General features: G+C 33.9%; 1 protein-coding gene across 1 annotated transcript; it reads right to left on the bottom strand.

Annotated features, from left to right (window-relative positions):
- Nucleotides 1-5056: 5056 nt before the first annotated feature.
- LOC110451780 lies at nucleotides 5057-11636 on the bottom strand. Its single transcript, XM_021499954.1, has 4 exons — nucleotides 11511-11636; nucleotides 8693-8904; nucleotides 6734-6893; nucleotides 5057-5314 (listed from the first exon to the last, which is right to left on the bottom strand). The coding sequence occupies exons 1-4, from the start codon at nucleotides 11563-11565 to the stop codon at nucleotides 5217-5219; spliced, it is 525 nt and encodes a 174-aa protein (XP_021355629.1). The 5' UTR covers nucleotides 11566-11636; the 3' UTR covers nucleotides 5057-5216.
- Nucleotides 11637-12980: the final 1344 nt, after the last annotated feature.

The following is a 12980-nucleotide window of genomic DNA, read 5'->3' as shown; positions in this document are numbered from 1 at the left end:
TTGTTTTATCAAGCTCACGAACCTTGAAATAATCATGATAATATATTGATACTGGATTTCAGCAGGACAAGCACTATCAATATAAGTTCATTATGATCACCATACACATGATGTTCTATCATTATGTTAAATTCATGACAGCTACGGGTAAAAAACCCAACTACAGCTGATCTGGGGGTGTATATATGCTAACGACATACAAGACTGGATTGTCGTTTTTGGAAACAGATTGCACGCTATGACTAAAGTCTATTGTAAGCTTTTACACAATGACGCACAATCAGGAAGTAACATTTCCTTTTTAAAAGATACACGTTTTGGTAATGTTTACCTGTTAGACATAAAATAGACGGGAAGATATATATATAATGATTTTCGGTTGAATAACCAATAGACAAGGAAGTTTCGTGTCATTAGCGGCTGACATAGTTAAAGTAATGTTCACACTATAAGTTATGTATGGATTTGGGACAAGTGCCAGGAAATGTTTTTTCCATACGTATCGATCCTGTGTATCCATGTTAACATTGAGCTTTGAACATTTTCTGTGACATATGAACTATATACATGCATAATAAAATCAAAATCCATGAACAAAACCCCAACAGATATATATCTATGGTCTACATTTATCGGAATAAATAATCACAAGCTACAGTACATCTGGTCATTTGCGTCGATATATCAGTTTTTGCTATTTAACATTTTCACTGAAAAACTATTAAGACAATTTGAGCAGCTTCAGTCAAGTTTCAACCTTGAAAGAACACTAGAATACCGTTAGAAACGTATCAATTATTGAAATGTGTTTAAAATGACATTGATAACAACAACATAGCTGTTCTCTGAATAAACGCAAAAACGTCAGGCTATGTAAACGGGGTTTTCATCTTTGATTTGTCTCGTTGTATGGGTTAATCCCAAAAACAAGCAAATTAGTTTTAACATCATATGAAAATGTTATTAACAGTCGTCATGATGCGTTAGGGCTACAAAGTGTCAAACGCCTTGTGTGAAAGGCCAAGGCTTTGTCCGATAAAGAAATTAAAACGATGTCGCACTTGATTTTAAATGTCTTTACTTAAAACATTCATACAAACTCTTGGTTCGTTTCAACTAGCTCACGAACCTTGAAATAATCATGATATTCATACTGGATATTAGCAGGGCAAATATTATAAATATAGGTTGTTTATGCAAGCCCTACTACCTATCTTTGAAATACTTATTCATTATATTTATTATTTGGCAGTAAATGGAAACCTACCCAGCAATATATATGAGGACATACGTATTTTAGGTCCATTTATGACTGCATTGTCGTTTATGGAAACTGATTTCATGCTGAGGTAATGTCTATTATTAGCTTTCCATAATGAAACACAACCAGGAAGTAAAGATTCCTATTTACAAATATGTACATTTTGTTAATGTTTACCTGGTCGATATTGAAGAGACAGGTAGATCAGCTATATATATATACAAAGTCGTGATCGAATAAGGTTTATTGTCGTCGAGATACCAGGAAGTTTCTTATCAATAGCGGCTGACAAAATTAAATATTGTTCACTGTAACTTAGGCCTGGATTTTACAGGATGAGTGTTTACAGGTGTCAACAAAGGTTTTCCTTCTCGAAGAATTTGAAGGGCTGGGCACGGGGGTGGGGGTGGGGGGTGGGGATTCATTATTCATGATTTGCGGTATTTCCTCATAGCCTGTTGTAATTTTCGTCTCAACCATACATTCCAATTTTGTCATTGGTATTTTGCTATTTTTCCTACACTTAGGATGCTATTTGCTTTTAAAAGAGCTGTTAACACTTCAAAGTCCCGTTAATTATATCTCTCGTTCGTATAGTTTTTATTCAGAATATTTTGGGGATGTATTACCTGAAATATTCACCTTTCAGAAGACCATTTCTCCAACAACCACTCTAGGGTTTCTCACTCACGCTTCATTGGATACATCTGCCTGGATTTGAAAAATATGATGTCCGTCCCACCCTTCCCGTCTCGTCCCGTCACTTCGCAATTCATTACCAACTCACTAGCAATTTCATAATTTTACTGATTTTGACAACACTTTAAACTATGAGAACATCTCTGACATCCCTATGTTTCAGGTTTCGAAAGGCAAGACCAAGGTTCTTGTTTCTATACATATAGAAAGTCATCAAATGATTCAGTGTCATCACTCTAGCTACTTCATTGTTGACAGATTTTGATGATTTACGGTATCTATTCTTTTATAAAGAATACTTCGAATGAGTTCATATATCATAGGCTAATGCATTTTGCTATTCATAGACATATTGTCCCTGTATTTCTCCCTTTATCAACTTGAAGTATAATAATACCTTAATTGCGTACATATTTCAGGGTGTCGTTTTAACTATTTATAGAACACGAGCTGAAACATGGCGGTGGGAACATTCATGTCTAACAGACATTTGTAGAGAAATAGTAACAGACAATCGGTAAACCTCGTGTCTTTGTATAAATAAGCATGATACCCAACCACCACCCGTTGGGGAACCTCTACACTACACACAATACAGTAGCTGATAAACACCAAATCTATTCAAAGATCAATCTGCATATATTTACATTTTATTAGGTAATCACTATACATAATGTAACATACAGGTAACACATAACTCTTAAACAAATAAACGTTCAGATTTACTACAAAGTACAAACCTATACTAACGGTTTTTTATTTGATTCGAAGTAGCTATTGTATAAAAGTATATATTTAGTGCAGGATTGAATCCTGTTGTGTTGAGGTATACGGGGTATAAGCCTCAACGGGTCTTATGACTCATGGAGGTTTACATCCCATAAACCTAACAGGATTTAGTCCTTATATTTACATTCAGTGCGAGTTTGATAAAAAAAAAAAATATAATTTCTAATATATTGAACTTTATTGTAAGTGTATGTTACGGAGAGTGCCGACGCAGGTGGCGTCATCACTGCTGTTTTGCATCGATTATAATGTACAAACAACAGAACACATAAAATCATGGTTACTCGATCCGAAATGTATGAGAAAAAGAATTTACAATAATCTTAAGATGGGCCTTTTCCTCATGTGCTGACGTATTCCTACGCCCACCGGATATTCGACCAGTCTATAAAGATTTATTGAGTCTAAGTTCAGTAGAAATATTAATACAATAAAGTAACTAACATAAAGCAGCGTAATATTGGTTATACATAAAACGATTAGTCACACTATTATAATGTAAATACAACTATAAACAAGAATTATCTCTAAAGAAAAATTTCGATGTATGTGTCTATAAGTCTGACACATTTGTGTTCCTATGACACTGCTTGAAACATCATCCTCGATATCCAGGGATTACGTACGCTCACGTTTGCTCTCTGCAACCCCTGGAGATTGAAGGCTCAGTGTGTGCCACCTTGCTGATGAGACAGGAAGACTAGTTCGGTCCGTTGATATACATCAAAAGAATCTCGCGGTCACATACGGGTAAAAATTGACAGGCTTTGAAGTCGTGCGTCTCTCCTTTGTAATCTTTAAAGGACAGGTATCAGCCTATAGCGATTGGTCAGTTCTTTTAACCTGAGACCAATCAAATAGCTATCTTCGTGTCTTCAATGTTGCTATGACATATTCCAGAGGTGTAGAGAGCGAAAGTGAGCGTAACCCCTGGATGTCGAGCATGTTGAAACATATGATGACACGGATGGATATCAGAAAAAACTACACCAAAAAGAAAACACACATTTTACGACATACAGGAAAAAACCTACTGATTGTTCAACGGGAGATAACTCGCTCGTAAATGTGAGTATTACAAGTTTATATTAGCATTTTATAAGTGTGTAGGTCGGCGCTTACTCAAATATATATTAAGGGATGGAAAGCATAAGATATTGTGGCATATGATAGTTTTGCGTATACAGAGATGAGTAAACATATGAGGCGTGCAGACCGGTTCCATTATGAGATGGGTACAGATTACACGATCACCGTGCTTTCGTTTTGTTACAAAACAATCCTAATTTTGTGTTGTTAACCTAATCAGTTCATGAGTCAGAATAAGCAATGAATCCCAAAACGATCATAACTGGAGCTACTAACTCCAACTCACTTTAAGCACAAATCCGCTTCGCATTTTACCTCAAATTTGTATTTACATCAACCGATCCATTTGCAAAATATGGCATCCCTACCGGTGGCACAACCTAGCGAGCAATATAACCTATATAGCCTGATAATTTATCAAACCTTATGTAAACAGTGTGAAACTACTGCCAAACCTGAAGCCAAACCAATACATCCGTAATAAATATGTCCTTATTTGTTTCATAAAAGACCAATTATGGTTTGGATTTTCACATACTTTGTTGTTGTGTGTAGTGGAATAAAATACTATTAATAACCAAATTTTGACGAATATCTTTTAACACTATTACTACAAACACTTATTTGTACAAAAACTATAACATCGAATATCGATATACTTTTTTTTAAGTTTTAGCAATATATTTGAACAATTACAAAACCCTATAAGGTGTTAATGCTAAAATTACCTATTTCAGCAGTAATATATATTCACGCCTTTTCGAACTGTTCGAAAGCGTTGAATTATCATGACCTCTGAATGTAACTGAAAACATATATATGAATGTAAACTCATTATACTCCTTCGTGTTATAAATAGCTCTTGAGCTACGGCATGGTGCATATATCTTAACAGTCGTCACCGGAGCGACGAAAATAAGAATGCAGTCATATAAGTACATGTTCATCTAACTTAGAACATTTAGAATAATTGAAGTTGATTATTCCAAAATCATTCTCAAAAGTCCAAGGATTACTTTCACTTTCGACCTCTGCATCCCTGGAATATGTCACAGCAAAGTCGAATGCTCATTGTGCTGCCATTTTGATTTACATAAAAAGAACAATGCGGTCACGTAACGGTAAAATTGACTGGCTGCAAAGTAGGATGTCGCTCCTCTGTAATCTTTAAAGGACAGGTATCAACCTAGCGATTGGTAAGTTATTTTTTACCTGAGATCAATCAAATAGCTAGCTGCCTGCCTTCATTTTTGCTATGACATATATCAGGGGTGCAGAGAGCGAAAATGACCGTGATCCCTGGAGTATAGGGGACGTCCCGATATACAGTTCCCGGAATTTGGTTAATTTACAGTATCAGTTATGGTGTCACCACGTTCTACTGTTTGACAGTGTAATGGGGTACTGGTGTTGACTTCGCAGAGGGCGGAATAATGGCGGAACCGTCTTCAATCACAGGGGTGTCCACCTTGGAAACTGAAACAAGATAATGATGTTTCAAATGTCAGCTGAATAGTCTGAAACAAATAAACTTATAATATCCATTCCATAATTTAATATGTATAATTTATGATATTAAATGCATAAATATTTGAATTAAGGGGGCTTCACAATGTTTGAAGTCACACATAAATATCAAATTGGCTATATGATGTTGCAACTTCTGATTTAAGATATAAAACAGAAATTAAACTCAGATGAATAACTTATGGTCCGAGATATAGAAAATTAATTCATCCTAATTATTATGATACAGATTAAAAAAGATATGTCAGACATAGACAAATATAATTATTTAAGATGCAAAGTATAAATCTAAATCCAGGCGGAATGCCTCGGTGTCTGACTAATATTGACGCATGACTTATAAGACAATTTCTTATCTGGGGCATTAAAAGTTTGAAGTTTGTTTTGTGCTAGTTTTATGTATCCAAAATCGTGCCACATCTTAAACATCGGTCTCCATTTCGGAAGAATTTGTTTTTTCATTTGTCAAGATAATGTATAAAAATGCATTGACTATGATTTTGCTGACTATGGCATATAACGACATATTTGCAAAACGATAAAGGGAAAGGGTACCATTAAATTCCAATGGCGTATTTTACTATTATCACTAATATGACATAACTATTCAAGTTTTCAACAAAAGTATTCCATATAAATCACATCCAGAAATATAGCAAATGGAGTATTTGAATAAGAATAAAAACAAAATATACAGGGCTTGAACCCGGGACCTACCTAATGCCACTCCGACACTTTACCAATGCTGTTATCAGGGTGTTATAGACATACGGTAGCAAAATGAGAAATGAATACACTGTACCATGAAAAGTGAGGTAGCAAAATGAGAAATGAATACACTGTACCATGAAAAGTGAGGTACAATTTTGGTATTTTTTTAAGCATTATCACTTTGTTTTCCTTCTGAAATGAATACCACTAAATAAAATTTAACACAAAAAAAGTAATTTCATTGCGTTTTGATACAACTAAAAATCCCATCTTAACGGGATGCAAGCAGCACAGGAGTCTTGCTATTGTGTGTGAATTCAAAAACATTCTACTTAACATTTAAGTGAAATACGGTTCACCTCTGTTCCGACGTAAATAATATGAGCTACTTTTTTTATCCAATTGAATACAATACGTAACTTAGATATTAGCTTTTGCCAATTAAAACTACAATCTAGCTCTTAGCCAGAAAAAAATCTCCAAACAAAAACAAATGGAAACTATTCCAGGTCAAAAACACATCACTGAAAATGTACCATTTTTAACGATTATAACTTGTGGTTTGGAACCGTTTACATTAAACATTGCAGATATAAATAATTAAACAATGCACAATGCAAAAACTACAATTAAAGCATAATTGTTCAAGAATCGTACCTATAGCTTCCTCGGTTTTACTTGATCCAGATTCGACGATAGAAGCTGGTTCAATCCTTTTACGTTCTCTCCACATACAACGGAATACCAATAATGAAAATATAACCACGACGGCAAAAAGAGTCCCTCCTATGGTGCAACCGACGATGATTCCTGTGCTGTAAAATAAATTACAATAAATACTTTAAACATTGAGTAACATACATCTCTGATAGAAAAGATTTTAAAATATGTTAACAATAATACTAGAAAGACATAATTTTCAGCTGCATATACGATATTTACCATTTTAATTTTCCATGTGTTTCTGGGATAACAATGGCGTATAATTAATAGTTGCATATATATAATATGACATACAAAATATTAAAGCTTTCAGATTATTAGCTATTCCAGAGATAACAAATTTGTCACCCTGACAATCTGTTATTACATTTTTTTACTGCAAAATTATAAGTCACATTGTGAGTTTCAGTTGTAAGTTGACTGCTACCAAAGACGCCCATACCGGACATCTTTTCAACAATATGTTGGACAAAACACAACCATCCTTGCAATAAGTATCCTAGAGGCCCCATCAGTGTCTGTTTAGTTGAATTTACTGTCGTTTTAGATTGCCTGTAGGCTATTTCATCCTGTGAATGATTTGTAAAGCTCGAACACTTGTGTGTGTCGGACGCCATCTTTGTTGCTATGAAGAGAGATTCTAGTTTGAGATTTCTCCCCTCGCACGTGCTTTTATAGACTCAGGCAGAGCGGGGTCTATAGAAATATAGACCCCGGCAAGATATCCAATCAAAGGGAGTGTTACAAATTATAAGGGTGACACAGTATTTTATCTGAGGTGCACGTTTGTGTATCAGGACATGTTTTATTATGTTCTGTTTCATACATTCTTCCCCTAGCAGAGAAACAAACACACTGGAGTAAGTAACTGTAGAAGTAAACGGTACCTATATAATGTTTTCAACGGCTCTTTTTTAGTGAAATACCACATGGAAATCATAGCATGAAGACCGTAATACCCTTTGTGGTCATAATCACTATACGCTTAAAAATACGCCTGTTCACCAAGATTCATGAAAACCTTGAATCCGTGATATGGTTCCATTGAGTATATATTACATTTTTGGTTTTGGTTTTCATTTGTTACTTTCCTATAAACAGCTAAGGTAATTTAAAGACGTGCCTCTACACGTGTCATGTATACATTATTTTATGTATGTGTGCTGGAGGCAGGGTATGTTGATGTTGTTCCTCCGTTTGATAGTATGAACCTAATGCCGACTTTAGAGTGCTACCTCACTGAAATACCATACCGAAGGCACCAAGTACAGTATTTTTTTCTGGTTGACAACAGATGAACAAGTTATTTTCAAAATCCTCAACGATAAACGTTAAGGAGGGAGTATACGTAATAACCACAACTTTAAAGGACTTGGTATATCCCGGCCTGGGACAAAAAACCCCATTGATTTCCAAACGCTCAACACTAAGGCAAAAATGTGCTATTGACAAGCAAGGCACCAGGAAACAAAAAGGTTTTTAGGGAGTAGAGAGAAAATTGAAATATCCAAAGTGTTGCAATGGCGGCAGCAGATCAATCGTGATTTCGTCAATAACCCTTTAGCAGAAGAAACATAAGAAAGTCCCCGATTCTATAAGGGGCCCCACGTGCACATGTATCGCCTTTTACGACATGTAATGGAATACAGCAGGCCTAATATTTTCTCGAACTTGCAGAGGAAATACATGTATAATACCATATAATTGAACATTTTGACTTTATTTTATCATCAAGGTTATGAAACTTGGCCCAGTTGGTCCTTGAGAAGAATGCATTAGGATAATATTTTACAGTCAATATGGTATGATTATGAATATAAAAATTCAGTATTAATCATCATCATAATCAGCAGCAGCAGTAGCAGCAGCAGCTTACTACTTGTATACGACCTCGCTTGATGGTTTAGAAGATGATGTGTAGGACGGGACAACTCCAGAGTTGGAACAACAGTATTTGTAGCCGTTACTACTTAATGTACAGCACATGTCATCACAGACTTTATACTGTTGATAATAGTTCCTAGATACATAATAACGCCCATAGTAATAGCTCAGTTCAGTTTTATAGAAAGTCCCGAAGCATCCCTGAATGCTGGAACACTCACCTAGATATAAAAGAAAAATAACACAGTTCAACAGTGTGGGCTTTGAAATTTACATATTAATTGTATACAAATTTGATCAGTAAAGTAAAAGGGTTGAGTCGACATTCACATACATCTACATGTAAGAAACATATCAAGAACTTATGTTTTCCATATATTTACCCGGCAGGATAATATTAACACAAAATGGTATCATTATTTTACGTGTTGGCAAGTCAATCACGTTAAAGGTGGGGTCAACATTTGGCTTCTACTTTGATATCTTTGAACTGCATAAATGATTATTCATAATTACTACTGATAACCGTAGTGGACCTCCTTGCATAACACCAGGTTGAGTGACGGGGGTATCCTAACAAAATGACAGATAAATGTCAAAGGCAAATGTTATTTAAAAAAAGGATTTATGATAGTGTATAGTGTATAAAATTACTGTTATTTTGATACTAAATATGTCATATTGCTATACATGAAGTAAGCGTAGTGATACTTTTAATTAGAAAAACATGCATTTTTTTCCCAAATTTAAAATATAACCAATATTGTCAACTTGCCTTTATATAGTTACAATGGTAGTCTATATTTTATACTTCTTAAAACACTTTCCATATATATATTCTGTCTACAGAATCATTTTTATGTAATATCAAATCCGGTAAAATACTTTTTTTAGCATGTCAAACATGATAAATGCCTTATTTCACATACTCATGGAGTTTGAATTATCAGTGTTTATTATGATAGATACCGATACATTTTCATTTTTTGTATTATACCGAAACACTTTATTATATTACACATGATTTAAAGTTATGTACAGCAATAATAATTCATGAATATGTATTCTGCCAAAGTAATCTTTCCTCTGAAGAATGCCTTAAGGCTGAGATTGTGTTATAGACAAAGATAGTAAAAAAATAATACACTTCATAAAAGAAACTTCAACGAAGTTGAATTTTAATTAAATGGACTTATTTCAACGAAAGTTTTCAGATATTATAACTACCACCTGAAGTTGTGCATCCAGGCATTAGTTTTTTATTCCAACCTTTTTTAACGGAGTAATGGCCCTTGATTGAAAAATACTTGTCCAGACAACTTCTCCAAAACTATGGGGTCAATTTCAACGGAAGTTTACAGATATGGTAACTGTCCCTGACATTGTGCATCCAAGTAGCATGTTTCAATTCCGAACCTTTAAAAATGAGTTATGGCCCTCTGTTGAAAAAACTTTTGTCTGCCTCACAAACTTTTGGGCCGATTTCAATGAAAGTTGACAGATATGGTAATAACCCCCGGATTTCATGCATCAGGGTAGTATTTTTTTAGTTCGACCCTATTTAAGGAGTTATGGCCTTTTGTTAAAAATCTTTTTCTTGACAACTGTTCCTTAACTACTAAACTACTAGGACGATTTCAGCAAAATTGATTCATTTTGGCTAAAAAGATTTGGTATGAAAGTATATTTTGGAATGGGGAGGGATTTCAGTTAGTATGTCAAAGACCTTTATACTGATATAATTACTGGTGGGAGACTATGGCTTGCTGTGCAATGCTTTGGCCTAGTAACCCTTTGACTTACAGTTCTGGTTTATATAGGAGCGGGGGTATTAGTTAGTCTTTGGATTTCAGTTGTAGTTATTTCATTTTGCCTATTTCCCATTCATTAAACAAAATATGTAGAAATATCATTTGATATCGTTAACTTTTAACAAATAAAGCATGGAAAGGTCTCCTTGTCTGACTCCCGTTACAAAAACTTTAATTTTAGCACATTTGATTTTTGTGACCTTGAACGAAAGTCAAGGTCATCAACGTTCACAAAACTTAAATTTATTCACGTGAACAACCTACTGGCCAAATACCAAGACTCAATGACCTTTCGTTATGAAGAAAAGTTAAAGGAAAAGTGGAAAGATAGTTATGTTTTTCCTTTTTTACATCAAAAGAGTTTTATGACAAATTTACCGGTTGTCGTTTTTTTGAAATTCCTGATATTCAAAGATGTTATTGGTAGCCAACTTTTAAGCAAGTATGAAAAATAGATTCGCTTTAGAACTATGTGAATTAACGTGTCAAAAATAGAAAATTTCTCATTAGTAATGAAATTTCACATATTTTTCTGCTTAAATCTTCAATAAAAAGAACAATTCTTTCTTTGAATAGAGTAGTATTTGGTATCAAAATAACAGTTGGAATAATGATGATATAATTGTATTGTAATTGTGTCATGTAAATGATCTAGGAGGACCTTTAACACCCATACTGGCGTAAGTCAATGAGGTCCCATTTATCATAAAATGAATTCTGAAACTAACTGCTACTGATTTAAGCTTCCTATACCCATACATTTTGTTTTGAAATTCCAAGTGGGGGCCGACGCTAATGTTAAATCTCCNCGCTTATGTTAAATCTCCATAGGCGTTGCCCCTACCTTTATAGAGAGTTCAAACGTGTTTATAATGGCTCCATTGTGTCAATACAATACGTTCATTGAATAGTAACAACTGCCAATCAACATTTGAGTTACACAATGGTTATTTTGATATTTCAGTAACAACACAGAATATTTCATGTAAATAACCAGATAATAAATATATACTTACCTATCAAAGTTATAACTAGAACGATTAAAAAGGACAGTTGTGTTGTGTCAAACATTATGGTAACAACAAGGAAGTGATATCCGTCCGTGGATATCGTCAACCCATGTCAATATCATAGCGGCAACGCATTTCTTTGTTCTGAAGAATCTATTGAAATGTGGGTAGACTGGGTCTGTTTCTATAAAAAGGTTCTTTTTAAATGTTTGCACTAGTTGCTCAAGACTTTGTCAGCTTAATGAAAAATAAAGAAAATGATAACGAAGCATATTTTTAGGAAACCCCGACATGAAATCAACAAAATTTGGAATTTATAAAGATTATCTTAAGACATGTAAGCAATAAATTCAATTTTTAATTGTTTTGTTTTTTGATTTTGAAAAGGCAATTACACAATTACAGTCACCCGAGTATTACCGATCTCCGCGAGTGATCAGTAACAAATGCGTACGGTAGACAAATGCAATATAACTAGTAATGCATATACACACTGCACTACAGTTTGTTTCAATAGAAAATATATACATGTGTGTACTGTATGGTATTGAATAGCGAAGCGAACAGTGTTTATACTGATACGTTCTTGTGTATTAGCGTTTCTGATACATTGGATAACCAACACACTATTGAATGAAATCTCGTTTCGCTCGATTTGTTGCAATCGAAATAAACTGGATAACTGGAAATATCCAATGTATAAGATGAAATAATTAAGAGAGGAGAAACACTGCAAGTAATAAAGTTACAGAAATAAAAGTTGCATATGAAATTTGTTGCTGCAATTTACTGTCATCAAAGGTGATTCTTCTTTTTCTAGAACCACACTGTGTAGCGAACTAATTATTTCCCCTCTACCTGCAGTAGATATTTCGTGGTATAATTCATATTGACAAACTGTAACACACACTAACTTCATCAATAGACGTGATTTATTTTCGTAATATATTTCATGAAGGAAAAGAGACCGTGTACTATTTTATGATTGAGTTTTGAAGATATGATGGATCCCTAGACCTGTGCAATAAGTATGAATGCGCTAGTATTTTTTATTTTATTTATATTATAAAATTTTAAAAGTATATTCAAACCAATACAAATATGATGAGCACACTGAAAGACTGATTTAATAAAAAAAATATCGTTCATGTTGTTGAAGTATAATGTATTGTTAATGAACCGGAATGTTTTAACTCGATTTATGATGATACATTTTATAAATAAATATTAATCTGTATTTTTTTTTAGAAATTATTATCCACAAATGTCATGTTTTCAAAGACAACAAGTTTTGCTTCATCACTGAAATTCTGTGTGATAATATTTCCTAGTAAGTCAGTTATAATGAGTTGCTCTGTTGATACACAAAACAAGTCTGAATGCATTTTGTTTTCAATTTTAATTTCAATATTTCCAAGTCAATATATTAATATTATAAATGCAAACATAAATAGTAAAAAAAGAAAATTCATTGGT

Source organism: Mizuhopecten yessoensis, unplaced genomic scaffold, assembly GCF_002113885.1.
Source record: "Mizuhopecten yessoensis strain PY_sf001 unplaced genomic scaffold, ASM211388v2 scaffold6169, whole genome shotgun sequence".
Taxonomy (NCBI): domain Eukaryota; kingdom Metazoa; phylum Mollusca; class Bivalvia; order Pectinida; family Pectinidae; genus Mizuhopecten; species Mizuhopecten yessoensis.
The sequence above is the reverse complement of the archived record's forward strand: the minus strand, read 5'-3'. Positions and strand labels throughout refer to the sequence as shown.

Bases quoted from the DNA above. Each gene is read 5' to 3' on its own strand.
- LOC110451780 (XM_021499954.1), bottom strand. From the start codon at position 11,565: ATGTTTGACACAACACAACTGTCCTTTTTAATCGTTCTAGTTATAACT. The intron at 8,905-11,510 runs GTAAGTATATAT...TTTTATATCTAG, and splicing joins TCTAGTTATAACTTTGATAG to GTGAGTGTTCCAGCATTCAG. The intron at 5,315-6,733 runs GTACGATTCTTG...ATCTTGTTTCAG, and splicing joins TAAAACCGAGGAAGCTATAG to TTTCCAAGGTGGACACCCCT.